At 39.0% G+C, this 20,540-nt stretch overlaps 1 protein-coding gene across 1 annotated transcript in view; it reads right to left on the reverse strand.

Annotated features, from left to right (window-relative positions):
* KCNIP4 (potassium voltage-gated channel interacting protein 4) overlaps positions 1 to 20,540 on the reverse strand; it is a 383,077-nt gene that overhangs the window by 261,596 nt on the left and 100,941 nt on the right. Inside the window, exons 5-6 of the mRNA XM_049630384.1 lie at positions 19,890 to 19,913; positions 11,734 to 11,765 (exon numbers count right to left, since the gene is read on the reverse strand). Coding sequence (XP_049486341.1) covers positions 11,734 to 11,765; positions 19,890 to 19,913 — 56 coding nt within the window. The remainder of the gene's footprint in view (positions 1 to 11,733; positions 11,766 to 19,889; positions 19,914 to 20,540) is intronic.

The following is a 20,540-nucleotide window of genomic DNA, read 5'->3' on the forward strand; positions in this document are numbered from 1 at the left end:
GCAAAATTAGTGGGAAAGCTAGGTGCTGCAAAAGATGGGATGGGAATATAGATAGTCTAACACACGAGCTCATGTTCTCCTGCCTCTCCTACTGAGATGTAATGTCTTTAAAGGAACAATAATTATGAATGTCTCTTTGATGCCCTCTAAGCACTCAACCTGGTGCCTTGATATGGCATGGATATTGACCTACAAGGAATTCTTCATTTAGTTGAGGAGATTGAATATGCAAAGATAGCAAAACACAATACCATTTATAAAGCACCCACTCTGTTCCAGGTATTAAGTTCAGCACATTACGGATGTGATTTTAACCCTTAAACTGATTTGGCACCACATGTTAACAGTCGCAAATTCCAGTTGTAAACAGAGATGCTGCGGTAGTGAGTTTGAGTAACAGTGGAATTCATTCAAGGATATTCACTAGCTCTGAGAATTTCTGAGAGAGCTGCCATATCATTCTTGGATTATTCTTGGTCAAGTTCGTACACCAATCACATCCCAGGATGGCTATAGGAGCAGCAGTACAGCCTACGTGGCTAGCATGAACATCTAAATCCCAGTACTTCTCTCCTTGGGACCTGAATGACTCTATTACCACCCTTGTCAGGACATGGATTCTTAGTGGCATCTGCTTCCTCACATTCAATCGAAGTCTTGAGATTGTGTATCTGATTGATGGAGGGTTTGGTCAGATGACTGAGCCCTAACTACAAGGGAAGCTGGAAAAGTGAGTGTGTGCTTTAAATTTGGAGAGGAAGACCCCTAGCTGGGGAAATAGGAAAATAGCCACTACTTCTCCATTTTACAGATGAGGAGACTGAGGCTCAGAGGTTAGATCATTTCTTCCACATGATGCAAGCAGTAAGCATCAGGGTGAGCATATAGGCACAGATCTGCCTGTCTCTGGATGTTGTTTTGAGGGTGCCTCCTACACAAACAAAGGCAGTATATTTGAGAGGTCCAGAGAGTCAGCAGGATGGGACTTCAGAGAAAAAAGGTTCTCTTCTGGCTAGGGTGATTCCAAAACACCCCTGGGAAAAACATTATTTGGACAGCTCCCTAGAATCTTAATTAAAGACTGTAAGAAATCAATCACAGGAATGATTTAGTTTGTATTCTTCTATGAAGGAGGAAACTGAGGCTCAGAGGAAAAAAAAATATTGCTTTTTCTATGGTCATAACCTCTTAGTGAAAGTAGCTTAAAACCCAAGCCTGTGACAATAGGTCCAGTACTATCTGCAAAGAGCTTTTGACTTCAGCTAGGTGAGTTCACCTCTTAAATCACATCTCCAGCAGAATTATCGAACAGACTTTCTTTGACTTGATGAGCAAAGTGGAAGAGAAAGTCGTGTGCTGCAGTCTAAACAAAAAAAAAAAAAAAGGAAAGCTTTTATTTTGTGTGTGGCTCCTATAAAATACTTCTTGCCCAGCTGTACCCAAGGAGGTAAAAGGCTCTTGCTTATGACAGAGAGCTTTTCTTGTCTCTGCACACCCCACTCCTTTCTTGCTAATGCCAAGTATAGAAGGCAAGGAAAGAAAAGGTCACCTGCCTTCCACCTAATGGGGTACTGATGTCCTTAAGTGCTCACATGGCCTGTCCGAGAAAATGTCAAATGGCACCCTTATAGCTCCTAGTTGGCAGTTAGTTGAATGGGTCTATTGTCCAGTCAATAGGTCCACTCAGTCTTTGCCTCTCATTTTAACACTCACAGTCAACAAAACTTGGGAACAAAATAACAGTAAGTTTGACCTCTCAGTTTTCTGTACAAAAAGACTGTATAGGTTTGTCTTCTCTGGCCTCAGGCCTGATAAAGTTTCTGAAAAGAAGTCTGGTATTTGAGGGGAAAAAAAAAAAACAAACAAAAAACAAGGGCTTAGAGTTTAGACAGTCCTGTGGTTGAATCACAACTCTACCCCTGCTGGTGTTTGACCTTGAAAAAAGGACTTAAACTTTGTGTGACTCAGTTTGTTTCCCTGCAAAATGAAAACAAGGATAAAGTTTAGAGGCTTGAACATAATATGTTAGGTACTTGACATTCATTAAGAACTTGTTATACATGAGGAAGTATTGGTTTTGTCTTTACATCCTTTACCCAAAGCTGGTCTCCTGTGACAAGCTCTCATAGGCTCTCTGGTACTTGATATTTGCATGATATTAAGTTCTACATATAAAGATGCATTCATTCACTAAATTCTACTCCTGAAACCAATACTACATTATATGTTAGCTAATTTGAATTTCAATAAAATCTTGGAAGAAAAAAATGCATTCATAACATTAACCCATGTGATTTTCAAAAACTTTCTTAAGATATGATTTTGCTACCTCCTCTTTAGAGATGAGGGCACTTAATGTCCCATCACATTGACTAACCTTGAGACAAGTTTCTTCCTAAATATAGGCTCCTAATCTTATTTTTCTTAGTGTATTTACTATGGAAGGGTTGAGATTATAAATTCTTTCTCTGACCCTTGGCGATGTAAATCTCCTACGCCCAAAAACCTCTTTTTCAAGGACCTGATTATATCCCCTTTGAACTGTAATTGTCAATAAAGAAAGAGCACATGTTTCCAAGTCTTTGTGGGAGAGTAGGAGCCTAACATTCATGAGTAACAATTAGCAAACCCAGATGACCTAATAACATTGACCAACCACTCCCTAATGTTCTCTAATACTTTACCACTTGCTCAACTCAATGTTTAAAATTCCCCCACCTTAAATGGTAAATCGTTACAACCACTGTGGAAAACAGCATGAAGGTTCCTCAAAAACTTATAATTAGAAATACCACGTGATCCAGTAATTCTACTACTGGGTGTTTACCCAAAGAAAACTGAAACCCTAATTTAAAAAGATGTATGAGCCCCTATATTTATTGCAGTATTATTTACAATAGCCAAGATATAGAAGCAACCCAGGTGTCCGTCGACAGGTGATTCAATATAATGGAATATAACCCAACCATAAAACAAGATGATGTCTTGCCATTTGTGACCACACGCACAGACCTAGGGAGTATTATGCTGAGTGACATAAGTCAGAGAAGACAAATACTATACAATTTCACTTATACATGAAATCCAAAAGACAAAATGAACAAATGAACACACACACGAAAGCAGAAACAGACCCATAAACACAGAGGACAAACTGATGGTTGCCAGAGGGCAAGGTGTGGGGGGATGGACAAAATGGGTGAAGGGGAGTGAAAGACACAGGTTTCCAGTTATGGAATGAAAAGTCACAATGAAAGGTACAGCATAGGGAATACAGTCAATGGTACTGTAATAGGGCTGCGTGGTGACAGCTGGTAGCTAAGCTGGTGGTGAGCACAGCGTAACATATAGACTTTGAATCATTATGTTGTACACATGAAACTAATGTAACATTGTATATCAACTTTATCTCAGTAAAAGAGAATTAAGTTTCTATGAGACATATTGAGCGGAAAAAATATCAAAGTTTTATTATGTGTGCATGGAGGCCCAATATAGAAATTAAGACCTGAAAAAATGACCAAGGAAGCAGTTTTTAATACAGAAAAAAAAATCATCTCACCATTTTGTTTTAATACAGAGGAGTTGGGTTCAATCTCTTTCCCTACTGCAATAGTCTTGATCCCCTATTGCAACAGTCTTGAATAAAGCCTTCTTTCTGTTTAACTTTCCACTGGAGCACTGGCCCACAGCCGCCAACCAGACAAGGCAAAGCTGAGATTTTAAGATCACAGGTGCTCCTCTCATATGGACTTGAGTGGGATTCAGGACCAAGATGGTAATCTGAATTCTTATCCTAAGAAGGACATTATCTTGCAAAAGTAATATAACTCAGATGGCCTTGATTTTGCTCTTTGGAAAGTGAGGAAGGTGGACAAGATTCCTGGCTTCATAGGTGGATCTGGAAGTTCCCCCACAAGCCTCCATGAACAAGAGAAATGGGACCACAAAGAGCCTCGGTTAGGGTTCTGAGATCATCTACACTTAAATAAAATAAATCGGGTGGGTTCTCTTCTGACCTCATTTGAAAGACAGGTAATGCTGCAGCTGAAAAAAAAAATGTAAAATTAAAGTCTGATGTTTTTATGGGCACTTTCATTTTCTTGTATTTGAGTATAGTTGACGCATGATGTTACATGAATCTCAGGTGTACAACCTAGTGATTCAAAGTCTATACGTTCTGCTGTGCTCACCACCAGCCTAGCTACCAGCTGTCACCATACAACGCTATTGTAGTACCATCGACTATATTCTCTACGTTGTACCTTTCATTCCCATGACTTAGTCATTCCATAACTGGAAGCCTGGATCTTTCACTCCCCTTCACCGATTTTGTCCATCCCCCACACCTTGCCCTCTGGCAACCATCAGTTTGTCCTCTGTGTTTATGGGTCTGTTTCTGCTATTATTGTCCATTTTGTGTTTCAGATTCCACATATAAGTGAAATTATACGGTATTTGTCTTTCTCTGACTTATTTCACTTGGCACAATACTCCCTAGGTCCATCCATGTTGTCACAGATGTCAAGGTACCCTCCTGTTTTATGGCTGAATAGTATTCCATTGTATTGAATCATCTGTCGATGGACACCTGTAGCCCCTGTGATTTATTTTTATTTTCCTTGCCTTGGGAGACACATCTAGAAATCTCTGGGCTCTTTTAGTTCTCACATTTTGAGGCTCTTTCCAGACCTCAAGCCCCCTGGTAACATAGCAAAGCAAATTCAGCACTTCTCTCTGTTCTCCAGGGTCTGCTCTCAAAGTTTCAGTTATTTCATATATCAGTCCAATACTGTTGCTGATAAAAAAGTCATCTAGTAATTAGCTACCCCTCAGAGAATAAATATTTACATTTTAGTCAGCTATACTTTGGATATAATGTCCAAATCCATAACACAATCACTTCAGTAATGGGAATTCCAGATCCTTGTTCCAAGAAGCCTGGTGCAATTGGCCTATTGATTCAAATTATTCAGTGCCTACTGTATACTGCATGTAGCCATTGTGGAGGGGTTTCAGTGTAGAGTGAAGTTAAAGTGCCCTTGACCTCGTGGACAATACAACCTAGCAGAAGATATTTGCCTTTCCTCAACACTCTCAGAATTCGAAATTTTAAACTGTAGGACTGCTGGTTGGGTGCTTTGGAGTTTAGGGCATCAGGAAGTCTTCAAGTCTAAACTATGTGCGTGACGTCTTATCAGACCATGCATTATGGGAACAGGTGATTTTGAGATTCCCAAGGGTAGGAAAGCTTATGTTCATATTTATATCTTTTCTCTCTGACCGTCCATCCTGCATGCACCCTGCATGTATCAGGAGAGCTCTGACACAGCCATTAATGCCTGAATGAATATTTAAAAACAAATTCCTGCAATAAAATTATAACACATCTTAAAAAGCAAACTTTCAACAAAGTTTCCAATAATGTCCCCACATGTCACAAGCTATTATACTTCTCCAAATTAAATTCAGAAAGACCTATCTATTAGCATGCCCCAGGCAGCTTTATCAAAAACATCTTTTCACTATTAAAGCCTCAACCTACTTCAGCTACAAATCCCCATGGATTTAGCATAAGACACTATCATTTCCATCTTTGTTACAACAACTTTTAATTATCTGCCTTAGAAATAAGGTCCAGCCTCTTAATGAAAGTGGTTAGTCTGGGGGCTCCAAAGGGCATAAGACAGCTTCAAGGCTTAATTTTGATTATATATGCAATTATAAGTTAGAAGATGTGCTTGAAAGTCAACGCAAGTTCTATCACCTGTTTCTCTAGTTGAAAACCATAAATATTGATAGGAATAAAGACTTCATTGTCTTTCTTGTACCTCTTGTCCAGAGCACTGTTTTTCAAATCTGAGTATGGTGCTTCTAGGGGTCACCTGGTGTCACTTAATGCCAGTTCCATTATTGTTACTGCAGTTCATATGAGGGAGGGTAGACTCATAGATGTAGCTTATTTCCAGGAATAGTAATCATGCATCCTCAGTAGTTACTCAGGCAGAAATAAAAGAGTAGAGTATGTGGATCGATAGATATGTAGGATGGAATGTTTTGAAAAATGACAAACCACATGGGAAAAATTTAGTCATGAGTAAAATACCATATACTTCTCCAAATTAAATTCAGAAATTCAGCTCCTATAAATGAGTGTGTGGTAGTGTGTACATGTGGGTGTATACAGCGAAATAAATTAAAATGTTATTTCTAGCTTATGAGATTAGGCAGAGCTTTAATTTTCTTTGCATTTCTCTGAATTTTCTTAATTTCTTATAACTAATTTATGTGGCTTTTATAACAGGTGGGAAAGTAATGGTCTTTATAAATGCTTCTTTTGTCCTTGTGTCTTCTTCCAAATGACACCTCATTTATTTTTTTCTTTCACTTATCCATCTCCTTAAAGTACAGTCTACATTATCTCTCTCCACTTCTTTTAGCTCATTTATTCTTCAATCACATGCCAGTTCCTGGAGCCCCCACTAGGCATCATGCACCATACAAAGTACAGAGTAGGTTGCTGAGGTTATAATGACAGTGGTGGCTGAGGAGACAGTTCAGGCAATAAATATTTTTTTCTATCAAGGGCTTATAACAGGCTGCTAAGAAACCAAGTACTTTTTCCATTAGCATTTAATTACTCAAGACCCAAGTCAATAAAGAACATAAATACACTGAAATGTTTAAGATGACACCACTTTAAATAAATGCCTAAAAGCACAATTACCCACTCTCATAAATCTGACCTCTGCATCCTTCCAAAATCCATGGACAAATAGTTGAAATGCTCTTAAAGTAATTCCAGATTAATTGCATGAATCAGACTTTCAGTTCCAGAGTTTATAACTAGAATTCCAATAATAATTTTTCATTCTCATTGCCTACAAATAAAAAAAAATGATTCACAATAATAACAAATAGCATAAATATTTGTATGCTTAGATTTCTCTTAGATTTCTACTGTAGATATATTAATATCTATTTTTGATGAAAAAGTAATAGATGTTAATTAGTGAAAACTTACAAACTAAATAAAAGGCCAATAAAACAAAAATATATAAAGAATAAATGAGCAGGAAAATGGAGGTAGCTTATCTTGAGTATATTTGAAGTAACGCATAAGAGAAGAGGGGCGCCCGGGTGGCTCAGTTGGTTATACGTCTGCCTCTTGACTTCTGTTCAGGTCATGATCTCACAGTTTGTGAGACTGAGCCCTGCATGGGGCTTGCACTGAGCATGGAGCCTGCTTAGGATTCTCTCCCTCCTTCTCCCTCTGCCCCTCCCCTGCTTGCTCTCTCTTTCTCTCTCTAAAAATTAAAAAAAAAAATGGATAAGAGAAAAAATTAATGAGGTGTCATATGGAAGAAAGCACAGAACAAAACAAACAAATATATATATATATATATATATATATATATATATATATATAAAACATGATTAAAATTAACAACTTTGAGTGTACTTCATAGTCCCTATTTTTATAGATACATTCATTTTTTAAGTTTTTTGTTTAATGTTTTGTATTTATTTTGAGAGAGAGAGAGAGAGAGAGAGAGAGAGCGCGCCAGCAGAGGCAGGGGTCAGAAAGAGAGGGGGAGAGAGAATCCCAAACAGTCTCCATGCTGTTAGTGCAGAGCCTGATGTGGGGCTCGATCCCACCAACTGTGAGATCATGACCTGAGCCAAAATCAGGAGTTGGACGCTCAACCGACTGAGCTACCCAGGTGTCTCTTTGACTGATGCATTCAAATGACAAATATTGTACTGCTTTTCTTGTTTAAATTCAATAAAGAGAGAAAAAGATAATGTTGGTCAGTTAAATGGCTTCTATTGTCCAAGTGTTCCCCACCCACCCGAGTATATGTAGGCAAATATATAAAAGAATGATTATTTTACATCTTCACAGATAGCCTCTATCAATTAAAAATGCAAATATCTCTCTATCTATCTACCTACCTACCTATTTGTAGTATCTTTATGTAGTGAACATAATACTGACCATAAAGTGATTATGCAATATCTTAATCTACTGATTATAAGAATATATTTAAGGATTTATACTGGAAGGAGTTATACTCACTCATTAAGAAACAACATCCTTGGTCATTTTAGTATATACAAGGCCTCAGACACAGAGGATATAACTTGAAACGACACACATTACATTGAAATTACAATATATTCTTGTGGAGTAGAAGGACTTGGGATGGGCACTTAATCTACATGGGGGTGAGGAATATATTCCTGAAGGCAGTGACATAGAGACCTTTAATCTAAAACCTATGGTGTTAGCCAGTCTAAAAGGGGGTTAGGATAGGTTGACAAGTTTTGTCCTGCACTAATATCATTAGATTAAATGCCCTTGACTTGCTTGGCTCCACAGTTAGAAATACGACACCTAAAACTCAGCCATTCTCTATACATTAAAGCTGATGTTTCTCTTAAGACATACTATCAGTGCTATTTCAGTTCCTGACCACATGTTACTTCATCTGGTTTGGTCATCACCAAGGTTGACTTGCAAGGAAGAAGCATTACCAGGACTGCACTCTGTCAAGACCTTTGAATTCTCACTTATGTATAGATCTATCCATCCATCCATCCATCCATCCATCCATCCATTCATCCACTCATCTATCCATCCATCCATCCATCCATCCATTCACCCACCCACTCACACATCCATCCAACTAACCATATGCACCTTATAAACTACAAGGTGTTGTGTCATGCTTGATTTTGTGATAATAAAAAGCTATAAAACTTCTTAATTAGAGATTTTTCAATCTAATAAGTAAGCCTAAGTCAAACACATATGGGAAGCACGTATGAAATGCTGAGGAAGTTGAGACACCATGTATTTGAAGAAGCACATGTCCTGCCTCCTTTCAGACAGCTTTTCTTCTGACCTCACTGCATCCATTCCATACCATTACTATAGATGCCATAATTCTTTCCTTTGGACCCTTAACACCCACTGTGGGAATATTATTCATCAGATAGTAAAATCTTGAAACTTAATAAAACAAACATAGAAGAGATTCATGATTAACACTAGCATGATAGTGCCCTTCGGTCAAACAGTTGCTTTACTAAATGCCAACAATCTCCAGTTTCTAGCAATAAAACATGATTTCATCTGCTTTCAGCACTGTTGGAATGCCTCTACTGGAGCCCTTAGTCAGAGGAGATGCAATTATGGCTCTACTTTCACTGACATCGGACGCTGTAAGTGGACATTCAGAACAATTAGAAAGAAGAATGTCTCGAAGAATAGTCAAGAGAAAGAAGGCTGTTGACCTTTCAATGAGAGAACCCAGCTAAGGAGGTTTGGGATATTAGATATAGGTTTCCTATGCGCCTGGTGAAATGTTTTGAGAAAAACTGTAGAAGCTATGAATAGGCGAAAGCCTTTCAGTAGAAGCAGTCACGATGATGAAAGGGATCATATTATTTCCTTGCTCAAGGCTACCCAGTGACGTCTTACTGTCATTAGAATGAATCTCTTCAGAGGAACTTGCAGAGTCCGCGGTAGGAGACCACGCATTTTCTTACTCTTTGCCTTGACATTTAAGGCTCTGCAGGATCAGGCCTTTGATACCTTTTCAACTTCATCTCCTCCACATCCTTGTTCACTAACCTCCAACTGCAGAAACCATCTTTCCCCCGCCTGAGTCCTCTCAAACATTCTTCTTGCCTTTACACCTGCTGTTCCTTCTTCCTGGGAGTTTCCCACACTCCATCTTTGCAGAATGGATCCTCTCTTATTGTTCAGAAATGTCTCTGGCCACTCAGTCTAGAGGAGCCCCTCTATTCTCACTTCTCTCCCCCCAGACCATCCACTGTGTATCCTCGTGGCTACGTTAGATTTTCCTTATGACTCATTTTGCCACTGTAAATTACTTTACAATTATTATAAATTATAATTATTTGCTATTGTAAATTATTGTAAATCTGTTCATTAGTGTTTCTGCTGATTGTTGTTTCTCTTGTTTATTGAGAAGCAGTGGTTAAGAACAGACTCTGGGGGTGCCTGGGTGCTCAGTGGGTTGCGCGTCCAACTTTGGCTCAGGTCATGATGTCAAGGGGTTCCTGAGTTCGAGCCCCACATTGGCCTCTCTGCTGGCAACTCAGAACCTGGAGCCTGCTTTGGATTCTGTGACTTCTTCTCTCTCTGCCCCTCCCCTGGTCGCACTCTGTCTCTGTCTCTCACAAAATAAATTAAAAACGTTAAAAAAAATTTTTAAAAAGAAGAGACTCTGGAATCGGCCTGAGTTTGAACCCCATCTCTACCACTTATTATTTGGGTGACTATAGGCAAGTTGCTTAATTTCCCTGGGCTTTGATTTCTTCACGAATAAAACTGGGATACAAATAGTAACTACCTCATAAGCTTGTTGTGAGAGTTAAATGAACCAATGAAAATAAATCACTTAGAAGAGAGCCTGGCACAGCTTTCAATAAGTTCGTAGCAGTAGGAAAAGCAGTAGCAGTACCAGTAGTAATCGTAGCAGCTGCAATAGTAGGAGCCTCTTCCATCAGAACTGTACGAATAGGAATTTAATCCTTTAGTTCGAAGTGAAATCCCTAGTATCTAGCAAGGCATTTGGCAATAGTGGATACTCAAATCAATATTGGTTGAATAAATGCTTTACAGTGGAGCGTCTAGGGAAACATAAGAAATTTCCAGGGGACTAGACCTAAAAAAGCAATTTAAGCCAGGGATGAAAAGAAAGTCATTATTACATAACGATAGGGGAGAGACTGAAACGTGTTGTTAGCACAATTAGCTGTAACCTGATATTAATGAGGACAAGGTGATAGGTTTGACACCTTTGTATGTTCCACTTAGGTTTGTTCTCCGTTGTGACCCTCTACTTGGCATTCCCACTGTTATTAAGCTGCCTTATGCATCGATGTCTGGAATCAGGAAGAAAGAGAACAAAGAAATAAACATCCTCCCGTGGTGACTAAGGAAAATTCACCTGAAAGTGCATTCCTAATAAATAGTGAGCTGATTCTTGGCCTTGGCAACATGACAAGAGATTTCAGTGCTACCTTTCCACCGAGTTCCAACTCCCTAGCACCTGGGATCCCAGACCAATAATATTGCCAGTGCTGAACATCTCCCGCCTGAGACTGAAGCTGGAATTTGAGAAATTGGGAATGTTTACAGTCTTCTCCTGTCCTGAAATAACGTTAGCTGCCACCAGGTGGTACTAGGTAAGCACAGCCAAACAGGAAAGTGCAAGCTCATTATATACACAATTGCTTACAGTCACAAAAAGTTGTTTTCCTTTAGTATAATTTCTAGAAATATAAATATTGTGTAGGACAGAATACACATAACTCTTGGTTTGGACTTTTAAGATGTTTGTTTATCTCTAAAATTCAAATTGTGCTGAGATTTAGGAGAAAACGTCATGTTTCTGTGACTAAGATTTTCATACCAGGAAAGTTTTATGTTTTGCTCAGTGAGTCATATGATTTCAGGGCTACAGGAAAAGTCTACCTTTTCCCTGGGACATTTACCTGGCACGTCGCCAGAAGCTTGTCTTCTTTGACTTTTCTTGCTTGATTCATGGCTACATGTTTCTGCTTGCCTCCATTCACTCATCTGGGAAACAGGGATAGAAATATGTGCCCTACCAGGTTCTACACGTGTGAAAACATGTCAATGTTAATCACTGTCATTATCATCCTTGTGGACCTTTTCAACTAATCTTTAGGGACAAAACACTTCCAGGTCATTTTTCGTTTGTTTGCTTTTGAAACGAGTGTAATCCCCTTTACAACCATTTCTACAATGGCAAATGGGTCCACACTAGCCATCTGCAATGCCGGCAGACAGCGACAAGAAGCATCATGAGAAAAAATAATTTCCACTGGCTGAACACAAGCTCTTTGTCACTTTTTATTTATTTTTTTTATAAGGCTCTCTTCATTCCTGACCCTTTGATGACACTACTACTTGTTCAAAGCTGAGGGCATCTATCAACACGGGCTTTGAGATACAGACTTTCCCTCTCATTGAGATAATTAAATGACATCTTATTTTCTCGATTTCAAACACAAATAGCCCAACTCTTACATCTAGTTTGAGTAACTGTCCCCCTCTATTTGCTTTCTTGCTCATAGGTCCACTTTTCCAAGCATAGATCTTCAATATTCTTTCTAAAAATTTTATCTCCTCTTTCCTTTCTCTCTGTTCTTCTTTATTTTTCTGAGAATTTTCTGCTCCAAACTGTTATTATCAGAGAGATTATGCTTAATTTACCAAAAAGAATCAATGATTTTATGAGAGAAATGTATACTTTGCTTAGCCCAATTGCTTGCACTGAAACACCTAGCAAATACCTACAACTATTTCCAGCAAAGGTTTCTGCTGTGTCCACAGAAACATTTCATTATATCAGAGGTTCTTTAAAATTTTCTTTTTCTGGGGAAGTAGATAGGTGACCCAAGGTCAAGGTGGGATAAGGGAGAGATAAGTGGAGGTAAAATGGGTTCTCCTAAAGAGTACATTTCACCTTTTCAAGCATCTCTTAGTGAAATCGGTTCAAATTCCTAATCTTATTTAAAAATTCAATAATTAAAGAAGGATTTTGATCAACAAACTAGCGCCACTTTATACCCTTAAAATGAAAGCACAGAATTTCCCTTCCTGCCTTTCTCAACCCATTTACTAGCTCAACTTAACAGGCTTTGCAAAAGGCAGCCACCAAACATCATATTTTATGATAGCATGGCTTTTTATTTTTTTCTAGACTCCATATGTTTGGCTTAAGGCAACGTGGGTATTTTCTCATTTCATTTTCTTCTGGGCAATATGACAATAAGTAATTCATTTATTTTGTTATACCTCTAAGGGATAGCTCAGCTGAAGCCAATAAAAGTCAAAGTTATCATTTACATGGGTATATGGTCCATTTCTGACAATCCTCAAGACCACAGCTTGAGATTTATTTTTTTAAACATCAATTTTATATGTATATTTAAGTTTCCCCTTCCAAACTAAACAGATATGAAATCCCAAGGAAAGCTAACCATGTGTGGCTGTACACAGTTGCATTCAAATGGATGGTCTAATGGCTGAGGTAATAAATATATAATCGGATCACTGATATTTATTAAGGGCAAAAGAATAGCCAAGAGACTGTGGCAAGTTATGAAGGGCATAACCTGTAAGAGTGAGACCTGCTCATTCATCCTCACTGAGAAGATTTCTACCTAATTTATCGAAATACATTTTTGCTTATTTTCAGTATGCATGCTTGTCCTCTGTTAGGCACAGCGGAAGGTGGGTGAGAAATTTAATAGGGTTTTGATTAATTAAGAGAACAGAAGAGTGTCATGTTACAGGATTGTATTGCATGGAAGTCAGTCTTTAGCAGCAACCTGCTGAGTCTGGCATTAGGGCAGTTAGATTATCCTTCCTCATTCTCTAGCGTTTCCTTCTTTCTAGTTTTTAGCTCTGCCTGTAGATTGAGCCCTCTCTGTGCTTGATATATCCTGAAAACATGCTGCTCCTATTCTAGCTGGGCTGAAAGAAAATGACATCAAATACAGAATAACGTCCCAGCTACAATGGACGGAGCAGAGGCTCTGTGGTCCAATGACCCCAGAACTGAAACCTGACTGTGCACTTCACTAGCCTTTGGCTTGGGGAAATTCACTTAGTTTTTCTGAAACTCAGTGTTCGCATCTGTCACGAGTCTCACCTTACTAACAACAGTAATGGCACTAATTCCCAGCTCATCAGGTTGCTGTGACAGTGAAATGAGAAAACCTTTAAAAATCATGTAGCACCTGCCATCTCATTCGCAGCCAGGAAATATTACTTCTCTAGGTGGAGGAAAGGTTTGTCATATTTCACAATTGTGTCTGGTATTTATCTTTATCATGAGTTTTGAATGATGACAACATTGTTCCAAAGAATCTCTGTTGCAATTGCCTTGTAGATGTAGTTTTATAAAAGGACACTTTTTTTTTTTTTTTTTGCATTGGATCAAAGAAAAAATCAGAAGGGGAAAAGCAAATCTTCAAAGCAAAACCTCCTGGCTAACAATACCCTGATTTTACTCACTTAAACTGCTAAATTCAAGTAAGCAATCAAGGGCCAAAAGTCCCAAACATGCACTTGAATCAAAACATTGACCAAAAGTGTGATTTCTCCTCCTTTCTTCTCAATTAGCATAGAAAAATGTTAAAGGTGATAATAATATATTATAGATAAGGTTTCTTATGTTATTTTGTTTTTTAAAAAAGATACCTTTATTATCTGTAGAGAATTGCCAGGAAATTCAGCTCAGCCCTCAGAAATAATTAAACATGTTATGAAAAGAATATTTTCAATTGATTATATGTTTATTTTTTGTTTTAGAGAAAAAGTGCATGAGTGGGAAAGAGGGGCAGAAAGAGAGAGGGGGGAAGAGAGAGAGAAAGAGAAAGAGAGAGAGAGAGAGAGAGAGGGAGAGGGAGAGAATCTTAAGTAGGCTCCATGCTCAGCATGGAACCTGATGCAGGGCTGGATCCCACAACCCTGGGATCGTGACCTTAACTGACCAAGCCACCCAAGTGCCCTGAATTGATGATTTTAGAAAACTAAGTTAAAAAAGTTTCCTGATATATATAACTCCTACTCCTCCATATTTAAGACTTCTTTCTGTCTATTTTGAGGACCATGCCCCCACCCACAATAGCATCTTGGACTTTTCCTCCATAATATTAACCATCATGGTAATGGATTAAATGCTAATATAGTTATTTAAAATCTTGGGGCGCCTGGGTGGCTCAGTTGGTTAAGTGTCCGACTTCAGCTCAGGGTGTGATCTCACGGTCCGTGAGTTCGAGCCCCGCGTCGGGCTCTGTGCTGACAGCTCAGAACTTGGAGCCTGCTTCTGATTCTGTGTCTCCCTCTCTCTCTAACCCTCCCACCATTTATGCTTTGTCTCTCTCTGTCTCAAAAATAAATAAATGTTAAAAAAATTTTAAAAAATCTAACTCACTAGCTAAAGGGCAATATCTTTAAGGGTAGGAGTCATGCCCATTCACTAATTCATTCCTAAAATTAAGAAAGGAGATGAGCACATAGACCCTTAAGAAAAGTTTAGAGAGACAGAACAGACCATGGTAAGGAGCCACCTTTAGATTTAGAAAGACTTGGATTTGAACCTGGATAAAACTCTATACTCTGCATAGAGTTTGGTTTTCTTTTTGATAAAATGAGAATCATACTTATGTTGCAGAGCTATTATAAAGCATAAAAGAGGGGACCTGGGGTGGCTCAGTGGGTTAAGTGTCCAACTCTTGATTTTGGCTCATGTCATGATCTCATGGTTTGTGAGATTAAGCCCTGCATCAGGCTCTGCATTGACAGTGTGGCGCCTGCTTGGGATTCTCTTTCTCTCTCTCTCTCTCTCTCTCTCTCTCTCTGCCCCTCCCCTGCTTGCACTCTCTCTCTCTCTCAAAATAAATAAAATAAACATTTACAAAGTGTAAAAAAATAATGTACTTCAAACACAGAAGATTTTATCTGATATGTGTCAAATGTTTCATAATAATTGCTATCAATATCATAATTCTAACATAGTAGATACATGTAGAATTGATTATGTAATGTGAGGAACGAGGATCAGGCTTGGTACTATTGAAGCTTTTCAAATTCATTATCCCACTTTACAACTCCATCCATACACCTTTTTAAAATCTACATCCATCTTCCTGGTCCCTCTGAAACGTCAACAGAATGTATCTTACAACACCAAATGGGATGCCGGTGAAATGTAATATTGTAAAGAGTCTAATTCCAATCCTGTTATCAATTAATATTTTGAAGGGCAAAATATATTGTTGTTAGCAGCACTTTGTGTCTGTGAGGAATATAAAATTATTCAGCTTTGTAATGATTATTATAGTAATTATTCAGGGTGATACAATCTTCATTCAAATGCCAGAGGGCTAGTAAAAGATTGAATTCAGGGATTTCATTTTACCCTTCATTTTATTTCTGAATTTTGTATTCCTTTTTGCATTTTATGTCCTTAGCCACACCAGTGAGGCTTTACCATCAAACCATTGATGTTCCTGAGTGTCTACAACTTTGTAGTTCAAGTCCATTCCTATGGTTAAATATTGGATAAAAAAATAAAAACCTAATGTGATCCTTTTGAAGAAATATGATTCTTAAGATATATGAGAAAAAAAGTGCCAAAGAAGATTTCAAAATTCCTGTGTCTGTGTTAATGGCTTTGACCATTTCACACTTCTGAATATGAATTTTGCTCATTCTAAAACTACAATTCTCCTGTAAGAGGATACAAAGAGGAAGACCTTTGGGCTTTTTCTCATTACCGTCATGGTGATACTGTGATAACCATTATAAGTACCATCTACTAAACAATTTGGGGGCATGACGGTCACAGACCTCACTCCCCGTCCTTCAGCTAACTGGGGGAAAGATGCAGCCTAATCTTTCTTTGGCTGCAATGGTTGACATGATTTCAGGAGTGTAGGAAAGCACTGCCCATTAAGAATGTGGTGTGTGTCACATTCCTCTTACTTTTTGGAACTAAGTGCAATTTCTCTTTGTTTCTTTTTGCTGGGAGTTGCGGGTGGGCAGGCATGGGATCACGTGCCAGAGATCCCACGTTTCAGACATGGGATCAGGTGCCAGAGATTCAGTGATAAACCAGGAAAGATGAACAGTAACCAAAAGTGAAAGGTTAGCAAACAGTTATCAACTAACATCCTAAACTCCACAGGCTTGAAAAGTAAACCTAAGGACATTGTACTTTATTTGCCTTCCCAAGAAAAAAAGAGAAAGACAGAAAGAAAGAGAGAGATTAGAAAAAAAAAAGAAAGAAATCCTAATGACCAACAAAGAATCTGTTTACATATTCTTCTACCTAACCAAGTCCCATGCAAATTACATGTGTAATTACATTTAGATGGCACAGCTGCTGTTACTCCTGCCTCACAGTGTTTATTTGTGAGTTTCAAAGGTTTCATAAGGAGGCCTTGAAAGGAAAAAGTAAATGTTTTGAAAAGGAGTTACAATTTGTCAGCAGTAATCCTTCCCTGGATAGGGAAAGAAAGGCAAATCCCGGTAGATCAGAGAATTGTGGCTTTCAAAATAATAGCTTTGCCCTGAAATTCAATCTGCTAGTATCATCTTTCCAAGCAATACCTCTATGAATTCCATTTCTTTGTCATTTGTTACAGTAAGAAGCAAAATGGTCCAAAAGAGAATTGTTTGCAGTAAGCACAGAGATATTCTGAACAAAGATAGAATTTGAGAGCATGCAAAAACATGGAGGAACAAATAACATTTGTTACTCCGGCACTCTGAGTCACCTCATCTGACAGCTTTGTGTATTGATAGCAGAGGAAGAAGAAATCGGATTCATTGGAGAGGGTGGACATGATATTGGATAGGGTGGAACTTGTGAGCAGCATCTTACGGTTCCATACTTAGGGCCTGGAAATAATTCGTATATTGCATAGAGCGTAATGAGAGAAGGTGGGCATAGGTCTTCTGAAAATTTTTATGTTGCAAGGAAACCACAAACCCGGTGCTGCCACAGGCCAATTTGTCTTACTGGTGCCATGTAATCCCCTTCCTGAACACATCAAGGAGATGTTCCCCTAGTGCCAAAAGATGGTGGTCACATGTGCAACAACAGAATGCTAGTAAACTAGGAAATGAGGACCAGGGATCCCCATGTAACACGGCCAGTGGACCCGGTTATGAAACACAGTTGTATTGCTCTTGGAAAATGAACAATCCCTCATGGATGAAACAGATTTTTCCAAAGATCTGGTAATGTAATATTAAGTGTAGACTCTTAAATGATGGATGAAACCAATTTAAATGTGGCGGAGTTAGTCTCAAATAATATGGTTTAAAACACGTAAAAGGAAGCAGTGTGTTTATTCCTGATTCATCAGTTCTATTATACCTTCCTTATTGACTGTTTGGATATATGTAAAGCAAAGGGTCCATAGCTTGGCACACAGTGGACATACACTGAATGGTAGAAATCCTTATTTTTCCTACTATTATGATCTTTTTCTTACTAGAATCATATGACCTCAACACATGATTCATTTTTATGCTTCTAAATAGAGATCTTAATTCATAACTCTCCCTAATATTCATCCACTTCGCGTTGTTTTATATTAATCTTAAAGATATGAATTAATGTTGAATCCTTTTGTCTAGACCTGTAACTTACAAGCAGCCATCCAGTGACACTCTGAGGGCAACTTTATTGCGGTTAAGGAGAGAAATTTAACTGTAGAGTATTCTACCAGTAGGATAACATCAGCATTTTCTTATAGGTAAATAGTTTCATCAAAATGTTGTACTGCTTTAATTCTGTGATGACCTCAATTTTCAGGGACATCATCAAATGAGTCTCAAGTGTGTGTGTGTGTGTGTGTGTGTGTGTGTGTGTGTGTGTTTTGTTCCTGATAAAAATGTTCCATTCAATGTACAGATCAGTTAGAAATCATCTGGTTTAATTTTTAATGTTTATTTATTTTTGAGAGAGAGAGAACGAGAGAGACAGAGACAGAGTGTGAGTGGGGTAGGGGCACAGAGAGGGAGACACAGAATCTGAAGCAGGCTCCAGGCTCTGAGCTGTCAGCACGGAGCCCAACGCGGGACTCGAACCCACAAACTGCAAGATGATGACCTGAGCCGAAGTCGGATGCTTAACTGACTGAGCCACCCAGGCACCCCATGCTGTCTTCCTTTTCTTATAAGATCCGGACGCCATCATGGAAGCTTCACCTTGTAGACCTGATCACCTTCCAAAAAGTTCTACCTCTAATTAGCAGCGTATTAGGGCTTCAACATATGAATTTTGGAGACATACAAACAACCCATACATAGCAGTCTGGTGGAATGCTGTGGATCAAATGTTTGTATCCCTTCTGCCCCCAAAAATTCATGTCTTTGTCACGTGCAGAATATATTCATTTCGCCCCAAGAGTCCCCAGATCTTAACTTGTTCTAGCATCCATTTTAAACTCTAAGTCTTGTCTAAATATCTAAATCAGATATGAGAGAGATTGGAAGTAGGATTCATCCGGAGACAAAGTTCCTCTCCAGCTAAGAGTCTGTGAAATCCAACAAGTTATATGCTTCAAAAACACAATGATGGGAGAGATGGAGGAGAGAGACTCCCGTTCCAAAAGGGGGAAGCAGGGAAGAAGAAAGGAGTGATGGGTCCCAAGTAAGTCCGACACCTCAAAAGGCAAACTCCATGAGATCTTAGGACTGGCAACCATCTACTTTGGCTCAGTGTTCTACCTTCCAGACTCCCTGGGGTGGCAATGGCACCCCCGCAACTCAACGGATCCTGCCCACACTACAGCTCTCTACCAGGCACGGACTGTGCTCCAGGGCTCTGAGTGGTCCTATCCACAGAGCTTCTGTCAGAGCCTACGAAAACCCAAACCATGGCCTTGATGATCTCTGAATTGCCTTCAGGAGCCTTCTTCCCTTGTCTTGTAAAAACACCCATTTGCAGCTTTCCTCCATTAGGTCCCTTCTCCTCCGCGCTCAGCTCAAATTGGCAGTTTCCTGCTGGGGTGGCTGATGAATTCTGTGGTTCATCCCCACACGAATCTCTTTGACCAATGGTCGGTTCTTCCACACCTTTAGGGTTGTCTTCCACACACACTTTCTACTTTTCTTTTTAATGTGGACAGGCTGAGAATTTTCCAAATCTTTAAGTCCTGCTCCCTTTTGGCTCAACAATTCCGTCTTCATTTTTCTCATCTCTTACCAAGCTGTTCCTTCAACATCTCGCTTAGAAATCTCCCCAGCTAAATACCCAATTTGGTCACTCATCAGTTCTAGCTTCCACGTGCAGTATGGCCTTTGCTTTTCCATAAGCTGTTGTCTCAAGGTTATATGCCTTTTGTCTAGAATTGTGCATGGCATTAGGGACAAAGAGGAGCCTGGTATCTCTGCTGCCAGTCTCTGTTGTCTTATTCTTTTTTAAAAATGTTTTAATGTTTATTTATTTTTGAAGGAGAGAGAGATAGAGCGTGAGCAGGGGAGGGGCAGAGAGAGAAGACGACACAGAATCCAAAACAGGTTCCAGGCTCTGAGCTGTCAGCACTGAGCCTGACACGGGGCTCAAACCCATGAGCTGTGAGATCATGACCTGAGCCAAACTCAGATGCTTAACTGACTGAGCCACCCAGGCGCCCTTGTTTCTTATTCTTAAAACAATTTTTTGGTGTTGTGGTAAAATACACATGATATAAAACTTGCCATTTTAAACTTTTTAAGTGTACAATTCAGTGTCATTAAGTACATTCACAGTGTTGTGTAACTATCATCATCATCTATTTCCAGAAATTTCTCATCATCCCAAGTAACAGCTCTATGCTCATTAAGTGATAATCCCTTTCCCTCCTGTCCCTAGTCCCTAGTAACCATGAATTGGGCTACATCAGTTCATGTAAGTGGAATCATGCAATATTTGTATTTAAAAAAAATGCTTACTTCACTCAGCATAACA

This window comes from Panthera uncia, chromosome B1 (genome assembly GCF_023721935.1).
Source record: "Panthera uncia isolate 11264 chromosome B1, Puncia_PCG_1.0, whole genome shotgun sequence".
Lineage (NCBI taxonomy): Eukaryota > Metazoa > Chordata > Mammalia > Carnivora > Felidae > Panthera > Panthera uncia.